Source organism: Phalacrocorax carbo, chromosome 7, assembly GCF_963921805.1.
Source record: "Phalacrocorax carbo chromosome 7, bPhaCar2.1, whole genome shotgun sequence".
NCBI classification, from domain to species: Eukaryota; Metazoa; Chordata; class Aves; order Suliformes; family Phalacrocoracidae; genus Phalacrocorax; species Phalacrocorax carbo.
In genome coordinates, this window is record NC_087519.1 from 16,684,843 (window position 1) to 16,710,655 (window position 25,813).

The 25,813-nt window shown below is 39.9% G+C and overlaps 1 protein-coding gene across 12 annotated transcripts in view; it reads left to right on the forward strand.

Moving 5' to 3' along the window:
- RNF111 (ring finger protein 111) overlaps positions 1 to 25,813 on the forward strand; it is a 62,942-nt gene that overhangs the window by 24,475 nt on the left and 12,654 nt on the right. For 8 of the 12 annotated variants that reach the window (XM_064456522.1, XM_064456525.1, XM_064456529.1 and 5 more), the window contains exons 3-10: positions 9,098 to 9,224; positions 13,904 to 14,067; positions 17,942 to 18,139; positions 18,986 to 19,305; positions 20,176 to 20,431; positions 21,312 to 21,660; positions 24,648 to 24,773; positions 25,563 to 25,689. In XM_064456522.1, the coding sequence (XP_064312592.1) occupies positions 9,098 to 9,224; positions 13,904 to 14,067; positions 17,942 to 18,139; positions 18,986 to 19,305; positions 20,176 to 20,431; positions 21,312 to 21,660; positions 24,648 to 24,773; positions 25,563 to 25,689 (1,667 nt within the window). Of the gene's footprint in view, positions 1 to 9,097; positions 9,225 to 13,903; positions 14,068 to 17,941; positions 18,140 to 18,985; positions 19,306 to 20,175; positions 20,432 to 21,311; positions 21,716 to 24,647; positions 24,774 to 25,562; positions 25,690 to 25,813 lie in introns of those variants that run through there. The other 4 variants (XM_064456523.1, XM_064456526.1, XR_010373759.1 and 1 more) reach the window with 3 other exon arrangements.

Sequence of the window (25,813 nt, forward strand, 5' to 3'; positions counted from 1 at the left end):
GACAGTATGTTGTTACGCTGGGAACTCCAGAGAGACACAGATAACTGCAATGTGCTGGGGCCTGGCCCATGCATTCAGAGCCCTGCTCAACAGCCTTCAGTGCTCCCAAGGGGAAGAGAAGGTCTCTGGATTGAAATGCAAAGTGACAGGCACTGCAGCCACTCAAACCCCCAGGACAAGTACTGGAGCTGACTCAGACAATCAACCCATGCCAGTATCAGTCGCCCCCATACACAAGACGAAATCTTGGAAGCGGATGCCAACTTGTTTAGAATGGGATGATGAAAAAGCAGGGCCGTCAAGAGGAGAGGAGGAAGTAGTCATTAATGAAATAGAGACCACCTGATCCCTGTCCTTGAGCGAGTCGCAAGATATGCAAAAAGATTTCAGCTGTCGTTCAGGTGAGCACATTGTCACCTGGCTGCTCTGATGCTGGGATAATGGGCCCAGCAGTCTGGAATTAGAGGGAAAAGAAGCCAAACAACTGGGATCCCTTTCTGGGGAAGGGGGCGTTGACAAAGCAATTGGAAAGAAAACACAAGCCCTCAGCCCCTGGAGGCGACTCCTGTCTGGAGTGAAGGACAGGTATCCCTTTAAAGAAGATATTACATATCACCCAGGAAAACAGACAACCATGGAGAAAGGCATCCAGTATCTAAGGGAATTAGCTGTGCTTGAGGTGATTTATGGTGACCTGAACGATCAATGGTCATCCAAAGATCCAGATGAAGTCAAGTGCACACGACCCATGTGGCGGAAGTTTGTACGGAGTGTGCCATCTTCGCGTGCAAACTCATTGGCAGTGATGTCCCGGAAAGATGACGAGACACCAACGGTGGCGGAGGTGATTGATAGACTCTGGGATTACGAAACAAATATCTCTTCCTCGCTAGTCTCTGCTGTGGAGAAACTATCCCGAGAGACCCAGCAACTCAAAGAAGATATGTCCTACTCCCCACCTCTACAGAGTAGTGTCTCAGCCATTAGGAATAAGCGTCCTTTGGCTCAAAGGAGAGGATACACACCATGGGCCACCCTATGGTTCTACCTGTGTGACCAGGGAGAGGACATGATGAGGTGGGATGGAAAGCCTACCTCAACCCTAGAGGCATGGGTACGTGAACTGCAAGGAAGAACAGTCACTCAGGGGTTTCTTCCAGGAAAGCTGCTGTTCAACTTTCCAGTGAACAAGTCCCCAGACAGAGGAGTAGAAGTGCTGATTTCATTTCTGAGCGTAATAGACTCTTGATTCACATTTACAGGAAGTGAGTTGTGACTGCCATGATCAGGACTAGAGGGGCCCTGCCTCCAGCCAGGTGGAGGAAAGGGATACTGGGCTTACTGGACTGTGTGGCACATCTGACCCACAGGAGTATAAAGCTTTAGTGGACACTGGTGCACAGTGCACCTTACTGCAATCAAACTATATAGGGGCAGAACCCATCAGCATTGCTGGAGTGACAGGGGGATCCCAAGAGCTAACTGTATTGGAGGCCGAAGTGAGCCTAACTGGCAATGAGTGGCAGAAGCACCCCATTGTGACTGGCCCAGAGGCTCCATGCATCCTTGGCATAGACTATCTCAGGAGAGGGTATTTCAAGGACCCAAAAGGTTACAAGTGGGCTTTTGGTGTAGCCGCCTTGGAGACGGAGGAAATTAAACAGCTGTCTACCTTGCCCGGTCTCTCAAAGGACCCTTCTGTGGTGGGGTTGCTGAAGGTCAAAGAACAACAGGTGCCCATCGCCACCACAACAGTGCACCGACGACAATATCGCACCAACAGAGACTCTCTGATCCCCATCCACGGGCTCATTCGCCGACTGGAGAGCCAAGGAGTCATCAGTAAAACCCACTCACCCTTTAACAGTCCCATATGGCCAGTGCGGAAGTCTAATGGAGAGTGGAGGCTAACAGTAGACTATCGTGGCTTGAATGAAGTCACTCCACCGTTGAGTGCTGCTGTTCCAGACATGCTAGAACTTCAGTACGAACTGGAGTCAAAGGCAGCCAAGTGGTATGCCACAATTGATATCGCTAATGCATTCTTCTCAATCCCTCTGGCAGCAGAGTGCAGGCCACAGTTTGCTTTCACTTAGAGGGGTGTCCAGTACACCTGAAGTCGACTGCCCCAGGGGTGGAAACACAGTCCTACCATTTGCCATGGACTGACTCAGACTGTACTGGAACAGGGAGAAGCTCCAGAACACCTGCAATACATTGATGACATCATCGTGTGGGGCAGTACAGCGGAAGAAGTTTTTGAGAAAGGAGAGAAAATAGTCCAAATCCTTCTGAGAGCTGGTTTTGCCATAAAACAAAGTAAGGTGAAGGGACCTGCATGAGAAATCCAGTTCTTGGGAATCAAATGGCAAGATGGACATTGTCAGATCCCAATGGATGTGATCAACAAAATAGCAGCCATGTCTCCACCAACTAGCAAAAAGGAAACACAAGCCTTCTTGGGCGTTGTGGGTTTTTGGAGAATGCATATTCCAAATTACAGTCTGATCGTAAGCCCTCTCTATCAAGTGACCCGGAAAAAGAATGATTTCAAATGGGCCCCTGAGCAACGACAAGCCTTTGAACAGATTAAACGAGAAATAGTTCATGCAGTAGCTCTTGGGCCAGTCCGGGCAGGACAAGATGTAAAAAATGTGCTCTACACTGCAGCTGGGGAGAATGGCCCTACCTGGAGCCTCTGGCAGAAAGCACACGGGGAGACCCGGGGTCGACCCCTAGGGTTTTGGAGTCATGGATACAGAGGGTCCGAAGCCCGCTATACTCCAACTCAAAAAGAGATATTGGCAGCATATGAAGGGGTCCGAGCTGCTTCAGAAGTGGTTGGTACTGAGGCACAGTTGCTCCTGGCACCCCGACTGCCAGTGCTGGGCTGGATGTTCAAAGGAAACGTCCCCTCTATACACCATGCCACTGATGCTACATGGAGTAAATGGGTTGCACTGATCACCCAGCAGGCTCGAGTAGGAAACCCCAGTCGCCCAGGAATCTTGGAAGTGATTATGGACTGGCCAGAAGGCAAAGATTTTGGATTATCACCAGAGGAGGAGGCGACACATGCTGAAGAAGCCCCACTCTATAACAAACTGCCAGATGAGAAGCAGTATGCTCTGTTCACTGATGGTCCTGTCGCCTTGTGGGAAAGCACCAGAGATGGAAGGCTGCTGTATGGAGTCCTACACGACAAGTAGCAGAAACTGCTGAAGGAGAAGGTGAATCGAACCAGTTTGCAGAGGTAAGGCCATCCAGCTGGCCTTAGACATTGCTGAACGGGAAAAGTGGCCAGTGCTCTATCTCTGTACTGACTCCTGGATGGTGGCAAATGCCCTGTGGGGCTGGTTACAGCAGTGGAAGCAAAGCAACTAGTAGGGTAGAGGCAAACCCATCTGGGCTGCCACGTTGTGGAAGGATATTGCTGCCCAGGTAGAGAAACTGGTTGTAAAGGTACGTTATGTGGATGCTCACGTCCCCAGGAGTCGGGCCACTGAAGAACATCGGAACAACCAGCAGGTAGATCAGGCTGCCAAGATTGAAGTGGCCGAGGTGGATCTGGACTGACAGCATAAGGGTGAACTATTTCTAGCTCAGTGGGCCCATGACACCTCAGGCCATCAAGGGAGAGATGCAACATACAGGTGGGCTCGTGATCGAGGGGTGGACTTGACCATGGATGTTATTGAACAGGCTATCCACGAATGTGAAACATGCGCTGCAGTCAAGCAAGCGAAGCGGGTAAAGCCTCTGCGGTATGGGGGATGATGGCTGAAATATAAATATGGGGAGGCCTGGCAAATTGACTATATTACACTCCCACAGACCCGCCAAGGCAAGTGCCGTGTGCTTACAATGGTAGAAACAATGACTGGCTGGCTGGAAACATATCCTGTCCCCCACGCCACTGCCTGGAACACTATCCTGGGTCTTGAGAAACAAGTCCTGTGGCGACATGGCACCCCAGAGAGGATTGAGTCAGGCAATGGGACTCATTTCCGAAATAACCTCATAGACAGCTGGGCCAAAGAGCATGGTATTGAGTGGGTGTATCACATCCCCTATCATGCACCAGCCTCTGGGAAAATTGAACGGTACAATGGACTGTTAAAAACTACACTGAGAGCAATGGGGAGTGGAACATTCAAGCACTGGGATACACATTTAGCAAAAGCCACGTGGTTGGTAGATCCCCTCGTGTTGACTAATCGAGCTGGCCCTGCCCAGTCAGAAATCCTACATGCTGTGGAAGGGGATAGAGTCCCTGCAGTGAACGTAAAATATATGCTGGGCAAAACAGTCTGGGTTCTTCTTGCCTCAGGCAAAGGCAAACCCATTTGTGGGATTGCTTTTGCTCGAGGACCTGGGTGCACTTGGTGGGTGATGTGGGTGGATGGAGAAGTCTGATGTGTGCCTCAAGGGAATTTGATTTTGGGCGAAAACAGTCAATGAACTGAATAGCACAATGCGAACTGCTATATAATATTGTATGTCGCCTCTGTGTTGTATCAATGATATCATAGTGTAAGCCTCCCAATCTATGGAGGGTAAACTGTGAAACAAGCAAAGTGCAGCAGTGATGGAACATTGACTGACTTGGCATGCAGCAACCCAACACCACACACACCATCTCTCCTGCCCTGAGAGACTAATACGACAGATGGAGCCCAGAGTCATGGACTGGGTGAACTTAATGGACATTTTACAGGGAAGGTCCGTAGACTAAGAGAATGATGTCTGTGTATTTTGTTAAAGGATGGAAAGGGGAGGGGTGGTGGTTGGTAAGGTTGTATTGGATGGTATGGGACCTGGGCATGGTGTAAATGGTATGGAATAAAGCGTTGAGAATGTGCTGGTTTTGGCTGAGAAGGGGTTCATTCTTTTCACTGTGGTGGTTGGGTACCTTTTCAGCTTCCTGTGCTCTGCTGCGTAGGTGGGAGGCTGAGAGGGGCGGGGCCACGGGCAGGGACTGGCCAATGGGATGTTCATTCCTCCTCCCCTCCCTGGGTTTCGAGCCTCTCATTGTTTTGTTTTCCGTTGCATTTTGTTGTGGTTTTTTTTTTTTTTTTTTTTTAATTTTAATTATTAAACTGTTCTTATCTCAACCCACGAGCATTACACTTCTGATTCTCTCCCCCGTCCCACTGGTGGGGGAGTGAGTGATCAACTGTGTGGGGCTGAGTTGCCAGCCAAACCACAACACTGAGAGTGGTACAAAATACCTGTCATAGATCTGCATCACCATATAGCTGCAAACAGCCCAGTGACTTTTCTCCTTGAAGAGAAATTACCTTCAAGGAGTATTGGATTAGTATAGTAACACTCTCATTATACATAATTCAGCTGTTCTTTTACAGGGTCAATCATTTAGATGATACCTTGATGAATGAGGTATTCATATTTATACTTGAAGATCAAATTTGCTTGAAGTTCATTCCAGACAGATGATGACTGGTCAGTGACTGATATGTGCATACAAGCAAATAAATGAGTTATACCATGTCACTTTGGAGTATAAAAAAAAGTCCTGTGTGGTGGACTGCAGGGTGAAAACTGATACTGAGAAAGATGTTTAAGAGTTTTGTCATCTTGTATATTTCTGGATTTGGATATTTTGTTCTGTTGTGGTTTTCTTCCTTGGCTGTTAGTATGTTTTGTAAATTGTACAGTACATCAGAACTGGGATTTACTGGAGTATCAAATTCTGTTGGTTTTATGCCCTTACTCAGAATTTTACTTTACAGGTGTGTGTATATATACCAAGTATATTCCAATGTAGACACCTCAAAGATCCGTTCAGCTGTTTACTGCTAACGTGTAACCTTGGATTCACCAGATGGCTCCTAGGTGTTATATGTGTAGTAAATATTTGAGGCATGCAAGTATGTCAAAATTCTCTTGAGCAAATATTTGTAGAAACAGTATAGCAAAACCTCTGAAAATCTGTTTTATTTCTGCATGTGAGTCATCTCACTAAAGAAAATTTTCTTCTGCTTCACAGGCCTGTGTACTCTCAAAATTCAAGTCAACCATCTTGAACTACTCTGGCTGACATACCAGTAAAGTTCATCCTGAGACACTAACTTAACGTGCAAAGCTTACATTATGTGAAACTGCACAACGTCATGGCTTTGCTAGGATTAGGCTTGGAGTAATTCAGACCAGCAGACTTGAATTTTAGGTGCCTTTGGCAGAGAACTTCCCCCCCCCCCCACCCCACAGCTTTGATACTACAGAATGTTGAAAAAGACATCTTAAAATTTCACTAGTTCTTTAGTATTGGTACAGTTTTAATTGCCTTGTAAATGAAATGCTTTAATGCTAGGATAAATCCCTTATATATGGGCTTGCTGAAGTTTCAGGGAGGTCTCTATGATAGCCTCATTGCTGCTCATGTGCTGCAGGAACCCTGTACTCCTGTCGGCCTATCAAGAAGGCTGTCCCCTGAGACCGACCTTTGTTTTAACACCATCCTTTGCTCTGCTTTGTAGGAGCTTGTCTAAATCAGAATAACCTGGTGTGGTTTTGTTTGTGGAGTTTCAAAAACTCTGTTCTCTTCCTTGTAGTAATGCATGAGGAGAGGCAAAGAAGAGACAGTAAATCCTGTTTGTTGACAGTGAAGGATCAGGTTTTCATACCACTTAGTACGACCAGCTCTACGGCTAGTGTCTGACTGTGGAAGAGCTACATAATGAGGATTATGAATGTTATTTCCGTGTTGCTTATGTTACTGAAGTTTTGCTATTTAGAAGACTTCCTATGGTTCAGATAAATGTAATGAAACCAGTTTGTATTGGATGATTGTGTAATTGATATATACTGTTCTCTAAACCACTGCAGTGTTCTTAAAATTAGCAAAGTTCACATACATGTGCTTTTCCCCTTGGTATGCTTCTAATATAACTCTCTTGACAGCTTTTTATTTAAAAGGGGGTACAAAGTTGTGTATGATCATAACTTATATTCATAGTTTTTTCCTAGCAATATAATCTTACTAAATGACCTATAAATATTTACATGGTTTAGAGTTGTTTCACTGCTTCATTTTGAAGGTATGTAATATTGGCTCCTTGTATAGGGAAGCACTTCATGAATGAAAACCCAATCAGTGCTTTTGACTTGGGAGGGTGCTATTAGAAAGCATGAACGGTAGGAAATAGCATACGATTGAACTATATCTATGGTATATCCTACTTATAGCAAATTTGAGTATTTTCCCAAAGATTTTCTTTATTATTTTGGAAGTCACAAAATGTGTTCATCCAGTAACAGTCCTGATGGTTTCTACAGTCTGATTTGTGTAGTCTGTAAAATAACATCTTGACTAAATATTTGCTTAAAAAAAGGATTAAGTAAAATGAACTCTGAAATCATGACAAAGGTGAGTATCTGAATTGTGTAGACATCCAGTTGAGAATGCCCTTTAGTTTTCATGAGATAAGCTTGTGTCAGAATTTAGGTAGAGGTGCACACTGGCATTACGTGGCATGTGATTTTTGTCAAGGAGATGCTGCTTATTTCCAGAAGTAATGAGACTATACTTAAGCTTAAATCTTCCTGCTTTTGCACCTGCCATAAATTTTAATAAATATTGAGCCTGAGGACACATGGACTCCTAAGAGTGCACTCAAACTTACTGTAATTCAGAGAAGTGCATGTTTAGAAGCACAGAGTTAGGGGGAAAATAGGGGGTTTTTCCTAACTGACCTTTCACCAGCTGCTTGGCTAGCTGGTTTTCTCTGAGAAGCAGCTGAGACAGTTTGTGTAAAGAAGCGGCTGCTTATTTGCCCATGATCTACAAGATATCAAAAGCATGACACTCACATTCTTCTGAATGTGATGATGACTTTAGCTGCCCTTCTTTCACTTTGAGCAATTGGCCTCTCTGTATTTTAATTTTTAGCATATGACTTTGTTTTTAGACACTGTAAAGCTTTTCAGGTTTTCCCAAAATTTTCATGCAAGTTCAGAGAACTAATTTTGTCACATACTACTTCCAATTGTGAGAATTTGGTCAATACCAGTAGCTAGAAGCATCACTCTTTCCATCTTCAGGCACCACTCTCTGGGATAAGCGTGACCAGAAACAAACATAAGTAATGCAGCTTGTTTTTTCAAAATGTAAAAATGTTGATACTTAGCAGGGAATGACCTGCCACACCATGTCATTGGGTAGAGCAGCTGAGAACAGTCGGTACATACAGGATGTAAGTATTGACTTGAATGAGACCAAATTCTTCAAGCACTTCTCTTGAAGAAACTTGCAAATCTCGAAATGGTAGTTTGCTATTCCTAAGCTATTTAATTTATTTAATAAGTTCTTCTGTGCTCAGTTTAAGCATTCTAGATAGCTCAAACTTGTCACTGTCAGTATTACAGCTGTAGAGGTGTTTCCACGTGTCTGGGTACTAGGGTGGAACTTCAGTCATTCTTCCTGAAGCAGAAATTGTTTCCTATTAAAACTCGTCTCTAAATTGATTTTGTGTGGATTTGATTGGGTTTTTTACCATTGACAGTTGCATTTTAACAACTTCTATCTAGTATACAATCGTGAATGCCACTGAAAGTGTGGATGTAAAGATGTTTATAAACACCAGTGGACTGGTGATCTTCATTTTGATTTAGAAATAACTAACTTATATTAGTTGGTGCATCATTTTCTTGCCACTGTTTAGCCTTGAGACTTTAATATCTACATAAACAAAATAAAGCTAATAATGAAAACAAGCCACCATTGCTTTGCTAGTTTGAAAGTTTGTTTTTATATTAAATGACTGAATTTCATTGGTGTCACAGCTAATAAAATTAACCGTAATTGCTTGCAATGCACAGTAGAATGTTAGCTTTCATATCTCCCCCCTGCCCTCATCTTCTGTCTCCTTCCTTTTTTCATGTCAATATTTACAGCAGAATTACTACCTTTCATAATTAGGTCATGTATTTGACAGTTGCACCTAATGTTTTGACATACACCATGACATTCTCTACCTATGTGTATTTTAAGTCTAGGAAAAAAATAGTCTCTTATAAAGACAGCTCCTGAGACAGATGAAGTATACAAAGCTTCTTCTTTCTTTTTCCTCATTAGGAAGTATTGATGAAGATGTTGTGGTAATTGAAGCATCCTCCACTCCCCAGGTCACTGCTAATGAAGAAATAAATGTTACCTCAACAGACAGTGAAGTCGAGATTGTCACAGTTGGTGAAAGCTACAGGTGAGTCTTGAATCTCTTTGTATTAATACAGTTTTTCTTGACTCCCAAGTTTGTCACAAGGCTCTTTATCATTAAAAGCCCACAAGGTGACATCACAGAAATTCTATGCAGGATGCATACTATGCATTTTTGTTTAAAAAAAAACCCCAAACAGCAGAAACACCCCAAAAAACAAAATGCCAAACAAAGAAACAGACACAAAAACCCAAACCACAGTTTTGCCAGAACTTGACAATATGACTAACCTGGAGTTGTTGAGGTGGCTGTAGTTAGTGTGATTGATGGGTAGAATTTTGGGCGAGCAAAGCTGTGCAGTGAGATCCTAGAGAGAGCAAGTTTAGGCTGAGCTGACTATCTAGGGATTAGCTGCGCATTTCTCATGAAAACATTGTTCTTTTTTGAAGCTGCTGCTCTGTATGCTTTCCTGTTTTTCCATGCTTTTCTGGAAGTTTTGTTCCATATTTGTCAGATTTTTCAGATTCTATTGAAGTAGACTTCCTTTAAGAAGAAAACTTGAAATTGTCATGTGCATGGGACTGTTGGAGATGGCTGCCTGTTATGTATGTTTTCATATTTGTGGTCGTGAAGACAAAATTGTAGAATATGAAAACTGACTATCCATTCTTTTGCTCCTTTGTCATTATTTGATAAAAGACAGTAAATTTTGCAAACTTTCTATCTGTTTGTTATCAGATAGTGCTTTTGCTATGCAATTTTAATCTAAAATAACAGACAAGTTTTCCTGCAAAAATCACTTTTAGTGGAATAAATATCACATTGAACAAAACAATTTTGTGTTTAAGACAAATGTGTTCATAATGCAGATTTCATGAACACTTGGAACTAACTAAACTTCTTGTTAAACTGGCACACAAAGGATGTCATGCTCACAAAAATATGCAGCCTGAATCTAGCAAAGAGAAAGTGGGGAGAGATAAGAGAAATCAACATTTTAAAAAATTCATTTCTTCAACGTTTATTTATATTTCGTTCTGTTTAAAAGAAAAAAGCTGCAGAATCAACATGCTCTGTCGTGAGATGATTAGAAACATTTCTAGAAATAATTGTTTTATCTACATGAATGTCTCTCAGAATAGTCATTAAACCTTGTGAAACAACATGTATGCTTGAAAGGACTTGAGCTAAATCAAGTTAATGCCTCTTAACTTGCATGTAAAGATTTAAAGGGTAAAAAATTAGGCTAGATGAAAGTGATAGTGCTTATAGAACATTAATTCAAATCTGATTAAAGACAGATAAGATGCTTTTGAAAAATAAGCAGCTTTTTCACTTCCTAGCATCAATAAGAAATGTTTTGGTTATGAGCCATAAAAGACTTGAAAAAATTACTTCTTTATTCCCTTATCTTTTGCAATGCTACAGCCAAAATGGCAACAGCAACCTACCCACCCCCCCCCCCCCCCCCCCATTTTTATTGATTTTAGTAGTGTCTTTACTGGTGACTTAAGTGAGAAGGAGGTTAATCCAAGGGCACTTTTTTTGCCTGTTCAGTTTGTTAGACCTTCTAACATGCAGATTTCTCAAAGGCATTTATCTTTTTTAAGATCATAACAGAATGGTCAAATTAAGTTTTTCTCTTTATTTACTGTACTTGCTCTCAACTGTTGAGAAAAGACAGCACTCTGAAAATTTTCAGCTGAAAACTTTTTGAGAAGATTAAATAAAGTTTTATTTTGTTAAATATGTTAAAAAAATATATAGTAAGAAAACCATTCCAGGAAGTTTGCTATGAGGAGGAAGAGTCTTAAATTCAAATCTTGAGCCTGAAATGTCACGAGCATATAAACTAGTCTTTTATACTTGGAACATAGAGTACTTCCTATGCAGGTTTTCCTGTTTCAAGCATATTAGTTTTGCCAACCACAGCATAAGGAACAAAGGCAAATCTTGGACATCTAAATGGTAATTCAGTAAAAAATTATAAATACAAATGCTGTAAGCAAACTGAACATTATGAAGCTTATTTACCAAACTCAATACTGTTCAGAGCAAAATAAATGGTTACTTTCATTCTTTATAACTTGTGTATGATGAGAGAGGTTACTGTATTTTTTTTTTAAAGGCAGAAGTGTATTTTTGGATGGAAGTAAAAAACCAAAAAAGTTAAGTCCCATCAGAAATGCAGAAGTGTCTTTTGACACTTCATAGTACTGCTAGCTTTTTTCTGTGAAAGCTGAGGGTAAGCTTTTATGCTTATTACATACATTGAATACTCTAGAACTACCACTTGTATTTTTTTTTCAAAACTCAATTATTAGTTGAAGAGCAGTATATATTGCCATAGTAATATATGGACTTACAGAATGCAAATTAATAGTAGTGAAAAAGATTGTAGATTTGAAAAAGTTTACTTAAATTCTGGAGCCTGTAACTTTGACACTTGACTTTATACAAAGCATTCTGCAGGGAAGTTGCAACTTTACACCTGATGGTTTAAAAAAACTTAAAATTCTGAAGTGTTGATCTTGACCTTAGTAAATGAAAGATTAATCTAATAGTAGGCTCTAAATTTAAGATGTGGTGAGAATCTACGGTTGAAGTGTTTAATCCCTCTCTTCTTAAATCCTCCTTTCAGTCATACAAATTTTTTTGTGGAAGAGAAGAAAACTACTGGAAAAAAAGGAAGGAAGCCAGCATTCTCCAGACAATACACCTGGTTTCCATAGAAACTCAAAATTTGTGTTTAGACTGGCTCTCTGACTTCTCTGATTAAGAAAAAGCTGTTAAGATCTGGTTGAGCATTGTCTTAGCATTAAACGGACCAAACAACTTGGTTGTATATACTTCAGAGGTGGACTAACCTAGTCATTTTGAAATTACATGGACTCAGCCACCGACTAAATCTACACAGCACCATATAGCTAACATATTCATTAGTCATTCAGAATAATGTCCTATTTAATCATAACAGGGAAATAACGACCCAGACCTCTAACTTTAGATTGTTTCAATTCATTAGTCCTTTTTCTCCACCTCCATCTTTGCTTGAAATCAAAGATGTTTCAGACTCTTGAACTTTCTCACCGTACAGTTGTATGCTAGGCCTTATTTCTTTTAGTCTCTGGTTTGCTGCTTTGTCCTGTTGTCTGCTTGTTCTTTTGTGCAAGAAGGCATCCAAAGAAATTTCTTATTGTTGAATTTACAGCTTGCATGGAAAACCAAAAATACAGGTAGTGCACTGGTTTTATTATGAAGCTGGAGTTCCTGTAAGAGAACTAAACACTGACAATTCTGCATACACTTCCACAGCTAATTTCTCCTCTCCTTTACTACCAAACCTGAGGCGCTCTCATGAAACTTAAGTCTTCATCTTCCCTTCACCTTCAGCTAATTAAGCAGGAGATGAGACCTTAACCTCTCCTTGTGCCACGAGATAGTAATGGTAAAGTTTTTACAGAGGTTTTGGAGGTGAATTTCATTCTAGAGTGTTAGTAGGACACGCACAAAGCATACAAATATCAATTTGGACATTATGTAAATCCAGACTTCAAAGAAAATGTGCTTCTTGAACCAACCCAATCTTTAAATTACAGTGACTACTGAAGCAGAGTTGAAGTGTAAGCCAGTTGAGAAGACTGCAGCAAGCATGCTTTTTGCACTACAAGAAAATATGTTAATCTTTGTTAGTGAGTTACACAGATGAGGTGAAGGCAGTACGGGCAGAACAGAAACGTAGACTGGGCTCCATGGTGATTTGTGCAGTGGGTTTTGTTTTTCAGTGAAGTCATTCCATTTTCTTCACGTTTTCCTCTTCTGAATTTCTGAAGTCTGAGTACGTTGTTTTTCCAAATTGGAAAATAAGAGCCACTTGATTTAAGTAAATACTAGAGGGTCAAAGCTGTTTGAGAGTGAACTGGTAAAGACAATACTGTAAAAATATCCTTCCCTTAATTAAAGGCAATATCCTCTGAACTTAAACTCCAAAGCATCATTGATTTGAGGGTTTGGGTTTGTATGGCTAAATTGAATAGAATGGGTGCTTAGTGTTACACTACAGAGATAAAACCATTCCTTTCCTTAGGTATGGTTACAGGGTTATGATTTCCTCTCCTCAAGCTACATATCATTCAATTAAGTATTACACAAAGCTGTGTTTGTCCTTAGAGGAGAGCGGGGGAAATAATATTCAAGAGACAACTCCACAGATTTTGTGCTTTTTAGGACATTTTGGAAATTTTAAATTAAAATATAGAAATTATCCTCTGAAAATATTCTGTCACAAGTTAACATGCAAAAGAACACTTCTGTCATCATTCATAGATCTGTTGTTTCAGACTGCATAGGAATAGTATTCGATTTGGAGACTGTTCATGTACTATTAACAAAGCTAAAATATACATCAGATATAATTGGTGCCTGACTGTGGTTGTAGGGTTTCACAATGAATTTTTTATAATTTACCTGTATGTATTTCATAGGAACATGGTTTAAAGACCTTTAAACTCTACCTGTTGGGTATTTGCCGTTATGTAACATAGTACAGGCTGCAGTGATGCTTGCAAGTACACATCTAGTGAATGTGGAGTAGTGAGGTATTTCAACATAACAAAATGCTTTTCTAATAATAATAAACAAATACATAGTTTCTCAAACAGTGAGGAGAAAAATTTAATAATGGCAAAATGTAGGTCAATACTTAAGGTATTATGTGTTTTAAGGTCTCGTTCAACACTTGGACACGCAAGATCACACTGGGGACAAAGCTCTAGTTCTCATGCTGCACGACCTCAAGAGCAGCGGAACCGCAGCAGGATTTCCACAGTCATACAGCCACTGAGACAGAATGCAGCAGAAGTAGTGGACCTTACGGTGGATGAAGATGGTAAGTTGCATTGGTCTGAGAAATCTCTTCCTTTTTCAGAAGCAGGATGATCAGTGTAAGGGGAGTGGAACAATTGTATCGCTTATAACATACCATTCTATGAAAAAGTCTAATTCTAAACAAACTAATTTTCAAGCCTGTCAGAAAATTCTCTTGCAGCTTTCCTTTTAAAACTATAAGTTTAGTGATCCCCAGGGGGTCTACCAGATGTAATTTTTCTTCCAAAATAGACTTGGGCACGTGTCAGAGGGCTGACTCACCAGGCAGAAATTACAGAACAGGTTGGAAATACTTCTTTAAAAATATGCACTTACTTTGGTACAACACTATAAAAGGAAAATCTATCACTGTTTCTGATATGGAATATTTACTATTCTTTCAGGCCTTGGAATAAAAATAATTTAAAAACAAACCAAACAAAAACAACCAAACACCAAACCCTGAATTAGCAAAGTACGTTAGGTTTCTGAAGCTGTAACCTTTCATTTTTTCCTGATGTTAAAGCCTACTGGCACTTAGTAAGTCTCTTCCTGCTGAAAATCGTAAGAGCAACTTCCAGGTATTGCCAGAAGTTGAGAGAAGATAAAACTAAAGCTCATGTATGTTTTTGCAGGTTTGTTTTTTATGTTGGTGGTTTGGGGGATTTCTTGGGCGCATACTACTTTTAATGTTTAACAGAAGCCTTGACCTGTTGGAGTTTCATCCCTGAGTGCGTTGCAAGCTAGTATCTTGCAATATCTTATTGTTCAAGTTGTCTCGATTTTTGGGGTGGGATGGAGAGCTGGAAGGCTTTGGAATTGGTTTTGGTTGTTTGATGGTTTTCAAAGAAGAGGATGCGTTGATTTACAAATTCTTTTCTTCATGGATTTACTACTAAATATCCCAATAACTCTATCATTGAATGGGATTAGGAATCTGTTGATTTAATTTAGCCTTTAAACTCATATTATAGAATTTAGTCTTAAATTCAGGAACAAATTCTTGTAAAAAAGATGATTGCTGAATGAACTTTTAAATCTGTAATGTGTATGTTTTAAGACTAACTGCCTCCCCCCAGAGTAAATACCTTTCTAAGATGAGTCTTCCAGGATTTCATGGATATTATTTTTGAGTTTAGGCATGAAATTTCACACACAATCTAATGTAAAATGATAAAAATTCTGAATTAACGCTTTTACAAGGCAGCTACGGATTTTATCATAACTTTACTGATGTCTTCAAACATATTGGTCTTAAAACTTTGCTGGCTACTTCCATGAGCATAAGGATCATATCTCCATCTATCTTCGTGGATTAATGTCTGTGAAATGTGTTGAAATTAAGTTTCTCTTAACTAGTAGTTTGAGAGTGACCAGGCTCACTGGCTCTTACTGGTTTAGGGGCAGAAACAGAACTGTCTGTATTTGCTGATGGTGAGTCAAAACAGTGACAGGCTAGCCAGGCGATTGAGGCTGATAGAATTGAGATTTGTCTGATTGCAGGACAGCTTTCAGGATGTTTTAGTGCCCAGTCTTGAGCACTCTGTGATCACATATCAATGTTAGGCTATACGTGTTCTATGTATTTGCTGGTTTTTTTCCTGAATTTAAATATTACTGTATTTCTCCCAAAATGTTTTCCTTTAAATAAAACTAGTGTATTGGAATATCAGATCAAAATCCAAAGGAATTTAAATGTAGGTATCAGATCTTGTTTGTTGGGTTTTTTTAATGTGATGAGTTGGAAGACTTGCAAGAAGGGAGATATGTTTATTCCCTTGCTCACTGAGTTGCTAGTATACCTTCTTAGATATAGAGAGGAATCTTGAAAACTAGTCATATTTATTTTGAGACTTTGTGTACATGAAGTATTTGATATGTCCTGATTCTTTTTTTCCCCTGATATCCATGCAGAAATTTTTATTAGAAAAAAGAAAGAGTGCTTTCTGGTTATAATTTCCTTTTATGGAATCTGATATTCATAGAATCATTAAGGTTGGAAAAGACCTCTAGGATCAGGAAATCCAACCGTCAAACCATCACTAACATATATTCTAAACCATGCCCTGAGGTACTATGTCTACACGTCTTCTAAATACCTCCAGGGATGCCAATTCCACCACCTCTCTGGGCAGCCTGTTCCAATGCCTGACCACTCTTTCAGTAAATAAATTTTTCCTAATATCCAATCTAAACCTCCCCTGATGCAACTTGAAGCCATTTCTTCTTGTTGTATCGCTAGTGACCTGGGAGAAGAGACCTCCTTTCAGGTAGTTGTAGAGAGCAATAAGGTCTCCCCTCAGCCTCCTCTTTTCCAGACTAAACCACCCCAGTTCCCTCAACCTCGCCTCATCAGACTTGCTCTCCAGACCCTTCACCAGCTTCGTTGCCCTTCTTTGGACGCACTCCAGCAACTCAGTGTCCTCCTTGTACTGAGGGGCCCAAAGCTGCACACAATATTCAAGGTTACGGCCTCACCAGTGCCGAGTACAGGGACACAATCACTTCCCTATTCCTGCTGGCCACACTGTTCTTGATACAAGCCAGGATGCTGTTGGCCTTCTTGGCCACCTGGGCACACTGCTGGCTCATGTTCAGGTGGCTGTGCACCAGCAAACCCAGGTCCTTCTCTGCCATGCAGCTCTCCAGCTACTCTTCCCCAAGCCTGTAGCATTGCATGGGGCTTTTGTGACCGAAGAGCAGGACCTGGCACTTGGCCTTGTTCAACCTCATGCAGTTGGCCTTGGCCCACTGATGCAGCCTGTCCAGGTCCCTCTGTTGGCCGTTCCTACCCTCGAGCAGATCAACACTCCCGCCCAACTTGGTGTCGTCTGCAAACTTACTGAGGGTGTGCTCAATCCCCCCATACAGATCATTAATAAAGATATTAAACAAGACTGACCCCAACACCGAGCCCTGGGGAACCCCGCTTGTGACTGGCCGCTAACTGGATTTAGCTCCTTTCACCACAACTCTATGGGCTTGGCCATCCAGCCAAGTTTTACCCAGTGAAGAGTATACCTGTCCAAGCCATGAGCCGCCAGCTTCTCTAGGAGGATAATGTGGGAGACAGTATCAAAGGCTTTTAGGATTCCTAGTCATGTCATTGCCTTGTCAGTAAGTAGAGAGGAATTTCAAACTTAGTCAAAGGCAGGCTCTTTCAAAACTAAATTTGAATTATGCCACCAAGTATCTTTTAAAATTCTAACCTGTTTACAGTTGTGTAGTAAAGAACAAGATTTATCATGTGTTTGGTGTATTTCCCTGGATCCAGTTGAGAATATTGTTTACTACTATGTTTACAATGTGCAGAATGAATATGTATGTACTTTTATTAAATCCGTATTTGTTAAATCTGCTTTCAATGTGTACTGAGACTAGAAACCAAGTCTATCTTGTTACAGCCTTTAGTACTATGCATCTAGAATGACTGAAGTTTGTAAAGTAGTACTGCTCGTTTAGATCTCATTATGCTGTTCTTGGTTAGTTATCTAAAAGTTTTCCTGTGCTTTGTAGGCATTAAAAAAAATGATAAGGGTAGTACTTAATCATAGTTTGCCTGTGGATTCATGAAAGATTGCAGCGTTTTCATCATAAAGTACAAAAATACTTTCACTTCCTTTCTAGTAGTATTTTATTCAGTTAAATAAAACTTGGGATTTGGGAATTGATTTTATATTAATTTTTAAAATTTGAATGTATTAAAAAAAGAAAATATGATAACTTTCTTTTTCCACACATGACTGAAACAATTAACTTTTCTATCTGTCAGGGTTTTGTGTTTCAACTTTCTTAGTATCTGGCAAGACCAGAATTGAGAATTTATTGTAAAATAATAAAAAATCCCCAGCAGCTTTTAAAGCTTAAAGAACCTGAAAGCTTTTTTGTTTCGCTAGAGCCAACAGTTGTGCCAACTACATCAGCTAGAGTGGAGCCACAGGTCGTGAATTCTGCTTCCAGTAACAGTTCTAGTACATCTACCTCAGAGCACGCCTCTGATGCAGCTCCAAACATCTTGAACAGCCAGCCCTCTGCAGCACCAGAGATGACTTCTAGTCTTCCCAGTGGCGGCACTGCTGGTAATTCAGCTGGAGGTACAGAAAAAGAGAGCTTTCTAAACTGTTGTGTTGCCTCCTAGTACAAAGGAGGTAGCCAAAGTTAATCGACATTCTCTAGATGAAATGGCATGTGAACTTTTAGTACTAGATGTAATGGTAATAAGTTGCAGATTCTTGTAATCTCAAAAGATCATTGATTTGTCCCAAAAGATGAAGGAAGTTGTGCTGTAGCCTTCTGCTTTTGCGTATTGGAATGATTTGGTTATACCTAATGAACCACATCCACATCCTTGCTTTCTGAGGAGGCAGAATGCAGTTCACAGGGAATTAAGTCTTCCACAGCAGTGTATTACAGGATTGGGGTTTCAAATATGTATTGTAAGGACGTGAAGGATGTATATAGATTTCCTTGAACCTGCTCCTGTAGATTACTTCACTGGAAGCCCATCTATACAGATCTATATAGATACTGACCTATAATAGAGCTATATGTACAGGTAGCACTCATCTCTGAAACACAGGTGCTCTGCCCCTATCTGCAAGTCAGGTGGGGTACAAAAAACCTGAGCTGATCACAATTGCACAAGAATTTGAGGTCTCTGCACTCTAACCACAGGGACAATATTTCCTCCTTTCCCTACTGATAATATGACTTAAATTAGTGGAATAAGGCAAGTATCAGTTCATGTCTTCTAGTGGTTGCCATGAGTACATCTACCTGAACCATTTAGTTTTGGTTCATTTGGCAAATATAGCTAAATCCTCTTTTTTGTATCCAATTTGTTTTGTTTTAGTCTAGATCTGTTTTTCAGTTGGTTAATTACTAATTAACCAACTTTACTAATTTCTTTCACTTCAATATTAACTTTCTTTATCTTCAAGACGATTTAAGAAGAACTGCATCTAATACGACACTGGAAGCTGGCCCTCCTGCCATGCCAAGGTTACCATCTTGCTGCCCTCAGCATTCTCCTTGTGGAGGACCTTCACAGACTCATCATGCATTGGGGCACCCACATACAAGCTGCTTTCAGCAGCATGGCCACCACTTTCAACATCACCACCACCACCACCACAACCCTCACCCAGCTGTTCGACTATCTCCTTCATTTAGTGACTCCAGCTGTCCTGTTGAAAGGCCTCCTCCAGTGCCTGCACCTTGTGGAGCAAGCAGCAGTTCTGGCACCAGTTACCATGACCAGGCATGTTTAATTCTTGTGACTCTCCCTTTGTGATTTCAAATTGTTACAGATATGAGAGAATAGAATAGGATGCTGAATTGTGGGTTATTTTCTTGTTCTGTAGCAGACATTATAGAAGGGAACTGGAAGGAAAATTTCAGCTATAATATATGGACACAAAAATTTGAAATTTTACAGAAAGTCATAATCCAACAAGTAACCATTGACAGCTGACATCCTTTTGATGACTGTAAGATGACAGTGCCTGTTTAAGCAAACCAAACATAAATACACTGAAATATACTCTGCTGATCATAGCAGTTTTGCAGTGCAAATAATTGAGCTGCTTTAAGGGAATAAAACATCAAGTCTAATGTTCTGTTTATAAAAGGTATGAGAGAGTTGTTCTTCTAAAAGCATTGTTTTTTAAGACTTTTTCAGTAACTAAAATCATAGCTCTGAAACAATATGGTTATAAATAAGAACGATACTGTGCAAACTTAATTTACAACATGCAGAACTATCAATTTGTTTTCTATTTTAAGTGTAATACATTAGGCACAACTGAAAACGTTAAAGATTGGGTTTTGCCTCCAAGTATTTCAATGCAGGTAGCTCCCATATACTCACTGATTAATCTATCACAGGGTTTTTGGTTTGTTTTTAAAGAGTCTGGTATAATGAATTCGGTCTCTTTCATGAGATTCAAGAACTTAGGAATAAGAAATGTTAACCATATCTAAAGAATGTTCCAGAATTGAGCCTTAAAACCTAAAAATTTGGGTCCCAGTTGCTTGTAGTAGTGTTTACTTTTTTACCGCATTAGTTTGAGGGTGACTTTGTTTTCAATGTCTGAAGAACTGCTTGAAAAAAGATGGTTTGTTTACACAGCAGGCGTTGCCAGTAGACTTAAGCAGCAGTGGTATAAGAAGTCATGGAAGTGGTGCTTTTCATGGGACATCTGCTTTTGACCCCTGCTGCCCTGGTTCTTCATCTCGAACTGCAATTTATGGGCATCAGGCTGCTGCTGGCCCAAGCCAGTCAATAACAATAGATGGATATGGATCAAGTATCGTTGCACAGCCACAGCCCCAACCACCTCCTCAGGCATCGCTCTCTTCCTGTCGGCATTATATGCATTCTCCTTGTAAGTACTAATAAGTACTGGGTACCTGGTGGGGCAGGAAATCAAACAAACGAGAAAAGAGCTTCCCTGACAACATACGAAAATTCTTTACTATCTGCTTGCTTTGATCTTAGAACTGGTCTAGCAAAATACTTATTAAGAAATGGTTTTAAACAGTTCAGCTTGCATAGAGGATTTGAACAGGATCACAGTGAAGTTAAAATATTTTTTTTTTCAGTGACCTTAATAACATTCAGACTTCAGAAACTGTATTTACTATTAAATTATTTTTCATCTCCTTTGTATTTTAGCAATGCGGTTTTTTTCTTTTCCTTGGTCTGTTCCCTGTCCCACCCCAGTGAGTTCTGCTTGAGCAAGCTCAAGAGAGGCAACTCATAGAATCATTAAGGTTGGAAAAGAACTCCAGTCCAACTGTCAACCCAAAACTACCATGTCTCGTGAACCATGCCCTGAAGTGCCACATCTACACAGTTTTCAAACACCTCCAGGGATGGTGACACCACCACCTCTCTGGGCAGCCTGTTCACACACTCATTTGTTGGATTGTGATTTTGTTTTTTGGATTATGTGTCTATACAGAGTAGTGGACTTGAGGGAAATTGAATTTAAAAAAAAATTAACAACCTTGAAGTAAAATTTCTTACCATATATATACCTTTTTCAGCGTGCATCACAGCCCCCTTCCCCGAAAGTGTGAGTTTCTTATAGTGTATATTGCTGGAATCACTTAATTTAAAAATTGCATAAACACATATTCCCATGCGGTGACCGTTTAGACTGCCGTAATATTGAAGTACCTGTGTGAAGATAATTTCTAAAATAAATTTAAGTCAGAACCTGCTACTGACCAAACTAAAAGCACATGATGTTGTCATTGCAGATGCTTTGACCAGACCTCTTCACCATCAAGCTTCTGCATGTCCTCACTCTCATGGAAATCCTCCATCACAGCCACAACCTCCACCTCAAGTAGATTATGTTATCCCTCATCCAGTGCACCCCTTCCATCCTTCAATCTCCTCTCATGCATCTTCTCATACTGTTCCACCTCCACCACCAACTCATCCTTTAGCCAGTGCAGCTGCTCCAATACCACAGCATCTTCCCACAACACCCCAACCTATATCCCATCACATCCCTGCAACAGCACCTCCAGCACAGAGGTTACATCCTCATGAAGTGATCCAGAGGATGGAGGTCCAGAGAAGAAGAATGATGCAGCACCCAACGTATGTCACAAATGTACTCAGAACAATATCTAAACATATAATTCATTTCCCTCAGGTTTGTAAAATGTTGCATGTGAATCTCAAACTGTTAATTGCATGGTTATGAACTGTTAGTATTAAACCATGGTAAGAAGTGTCTTTACCTACCATCACAGTATTAAGACTGAACCTGTTCCATTACATCTCTCAGCAGTGTCTTCAGGTAAGGCATGAATGGGGCATGGAAGAGAAGGGAAGCTTGTGTTTCTCCTGGCCATTACTTATTCTCCAGATAACAGGCAGGAATTCTTTTTCAAGATGAACAGCCTAGAAAGTATATCAGAAGCTCCTTTCAAATGTGTTACTTGATAGTGTGTTTTGCCTTGTTGATGCTGTTAAGAATCTTTTTTATCTAACTAATGCTTTAAAATAGAATGAACGATTTATCGTGAGAGACCGTTTACCAGGTTTAATTCAGATTTAACCCTAGATACTTATCTAGCTTTACTATGCCTTTGTGTCTTTAGAAGAGACAGAAGGGACTCAATAGTATCTCTATGAGAATGTGACCAATGCTGAGATGTAGCTTCGGTGATATTGTTTAAGAGGTGCTACTGATGTTGCTAAACTAGATTTATGACACTATTACAACAGGAATCAGGTCAGTACTGGCTTGGTATTCAATCACAAAGTAAGTGAAGTTATTTTAATTCTGGAGACAATGCTCTTAATATCCAAGAGAATTTCAGGAATGAGATCTCTAGTTGTTACTCCTTGCTTTGTTTTGTAAATTCTACCTGATTTAGAAGTTAATGCTTAAACAAAAGTTTGCTTTAACTGCAACTTCTGAGGCAGTTTCCAGGTAATTCATTAAAATATCTATAGGCAGTAGCTGCTCACGAAGTGATACATGACAGACTTCTCCCCCAGGTCCATCATCCTGTCCCCCAGGAAAGTCAAATATAACCCTGATTTCTCAGTCATTAAAATTTTAATCTGACTGAACCTGCACCTGTTCTTTTGTTATCTTTGTTATGCAAATAGCATAACCTCTAAGAATACAGGCGTACCACTTGTGCATGCCCATGATTATGCAGTCATACCCAAACATTAACTTTGGAACATTCAAACCAGTCAGACAGCAAGATAGCATTTTAAGGGAGAATAATAGTGGTAGCTATCTTCGTAATTCTGGAATCTTTTTGGTAGTTTGGGATTGGAAATGTGAATATTGGCATTTCTTAGCTTAGTGAATTTTCTTTCTATGTATAGAAACTGTTGTCAAATGTTGATAATAGGTTCTTCCTTGACATCCTCTCTGAAGTTGCCAATCTCAGGTCAGACAGTGTCCATTTGCTCAGTGAGGTTTCTCCTCTATAATTTAGTTTTGTGATCTTATGAAATTGTTCTGCCCTTGGTGGTTCTCTTCCCCTCTAATCCTCATACAAATTACATGCAAAAACAGTATTGTAGGTGTCTTGGCCCAATCTCATATAAATCAAATTATAATCTGACAACCAGAAACTGGTGTATAATTTGGTCAGTTACTTAATACACAGACTGAGACTGCCAGCAGACTTGCAATTCCTTTGGTTCTGTGTCCCAGCATCTCAAAGTATTCTTAAGATGCTGTTTCCATCCTTCATTTCTGGAAATAGCATATTGAATAGTCTAGCTTGTATACCTTCTGTCTAACAATATAGGACCTTTTCAGGATTGGAAGTAGAGAATGGTTAGAGTCCTCACTGTCATGTCTTAAGTTGTGGGTACAATAGCTATAACGTCCTTAGGGTCTTGGAATCAGACACAAAATGTGCAAAAGGCAGTGTATGAGGGTGCACTGCATTGGTATAACACAGATTTTCTGTTTACTTTAAATCTGATCACCGTTATACTAAGATTGTGGGATAGACAGCCTCGGAGTTTTACATTCATAGAAATAATTTCAAATGTGTTTCTTTTAAATTAAGACTCATTTTAGGAAAAATGGACTACATGACGTTAAATTTTTATTGAACTATGAAAGTTGTTTTGCTATAGTGTTGGTTGGGGTTTTTTTATTCAAATGCGTTCTTCCAGATTTCTCCCCACAGTTATTTGATAAACTGAAGGGAGGCAAGACTAGTAGGATCTGCTGCTAGGTCTGTTCCCATGTTGGCCTGTACCATTGCAAAAAACCAATACTTCTAAGAAAATGTATACAAGCCTGACATTTATCTGGAGATGTGTCAGTTTGCAGTTACTAAATAGTGTGCTGTTAAGTAACTTTTTACTTCTCTAGACATGTAAAATCACAAAACATCTATTCTACTTTGTCAGGTAGTTTAAGGTAGTACTGAATCTGAACACAATACTACTTTTTCCAAAGTCCAAGTTTCTAAGTTGAATTAAAAAAATACTTTCTGCATTGAAAGCAATGGAAAGAAAGATAACCAATCCACTTCTTTTCTGTAACTGGAAAGTAGTAAAGTAACAGAACTCAGCAGATTTTTCTGAAGATTTTTTCCAAAACTGTAGTTGTTCTATACCAGCTTGCATGGAAAAAATTGTGTAATAAGAGCACACAGACATGTTTCAAGGAAAATGTCCGCTGATTATTGTATTAAGTTTCCCCTAATTACTTTTTGCTAGTATAGTTTTACTAGAAATAAATTGCAGCATAGCTGTGAACAACTCTGAGTCTCAACATGACCATCATGTGGCCCTTGCTTTCCTACCTGCAGTTTGAGGTTGGGATTAAACACTTTTCAGTCTTCCTGTAGTGATGTCTGCCAAGTGAAGGGCAAATCACAGCAGCTGAAGCTGGCTTTGTCTCTGAATATGAAATCTCTATTATAATTAGTTTCTAACTTATATCTAAAGCTGAAATTAAAATCCTGTATAGGGAGTTTTATTTTTTTTATTTTAAACACATTCCAGTAATTCAGTCTAACGTTTTGCCTATGGATGTTGCTTTCTCAATACCAACAAGTATGTGAAATTAACTGTTGCTGTTTCATGTTGTTTAGACGCGCTCATGAACGGCCTCCTCCGCATCCACACAGAATGCATCCCAATTATGGTCATGGGCATCACATTCATGTGCCTCAGACAATGTCTTCCCATCCTCGACAAGCTCCAGAGAGATCTGCCTGGTTAGTAATCAGAAACTATTTTAGTTCTTTGGAATGCAGGACAAAAGACCATAATGTACGGATTACAGTGCTGATTATACTGGCTGTGATTTTAAGAAGTGTTGCATGCACCTGTAGTTTAAAATTTGTAAATGTTGAAATGGCTTTGAAATATTGCTTTGAGTATCCAGTGTCTTAAATATATTTTGGGGGAGGGGGGTTAGCTATTGCTTTTTAAATGAAATTGAGTGTTACTGACTCTACCTAGTTATTTCAATAATTCATTTTAAAATAGGCAAGTAAAAACATTGCTGGAGACTATACTTGTATTTCTGTTCTTTGTAAAATAGAGGTTTGGATTTGAGTTACACACTAATTTTATTCTCTCTCCCCTTTTGAACTTACTTAAAATTGTGTCAGGCCCACTCATGAAGGTTACATTCAAGTTCTGCAATGTATTTGTTATTTTTTTTTAAAAAAGATACTTTTGACCATTAGGGAAGACGTGCATGTGTGAAAGCTGCTGTTCCCACAGCATGAACTACATAGAAGACTCCACACTGATAATATTCCTGGGCACAATAAATGTGGGGTTGTCTCTACTGATTTATCATACTAAATCTTAACAGCTGATTTAAAAACAACTTTTAGTTATGATAGGATTAAGATGATTCTTCAGCAAAATTTAATTAGTTTAAAAAAATTCTCATAAAACTGTTATGTTGCGTTGTATGCTTTCGAAAGCAGTGGAATTCTATCTAGGAGTCAAGACGTACTTTTACTATAATGCCACTTTCATTCATGTGACAGGGAACTGGGAATTGAAGCTGGTGTGACTGCAGCTACTTACCCTCCAGGGCCCTTGCATCCTCACTTGGCCCACTACCATGCACCCCCTCGACTTCATCACTTGCAAATAGGGGCCCTTCCTCTAATGGTAAGGAGATAGCTTACGAAAAACAATGATCGTTGGTCATTATAATGACGTTGTTTGTCAGGAAAGTTTACTGCATTTAATTGGACATGTAACATTGCTGCAAAAGTTGGTTGTTCAACTGAAG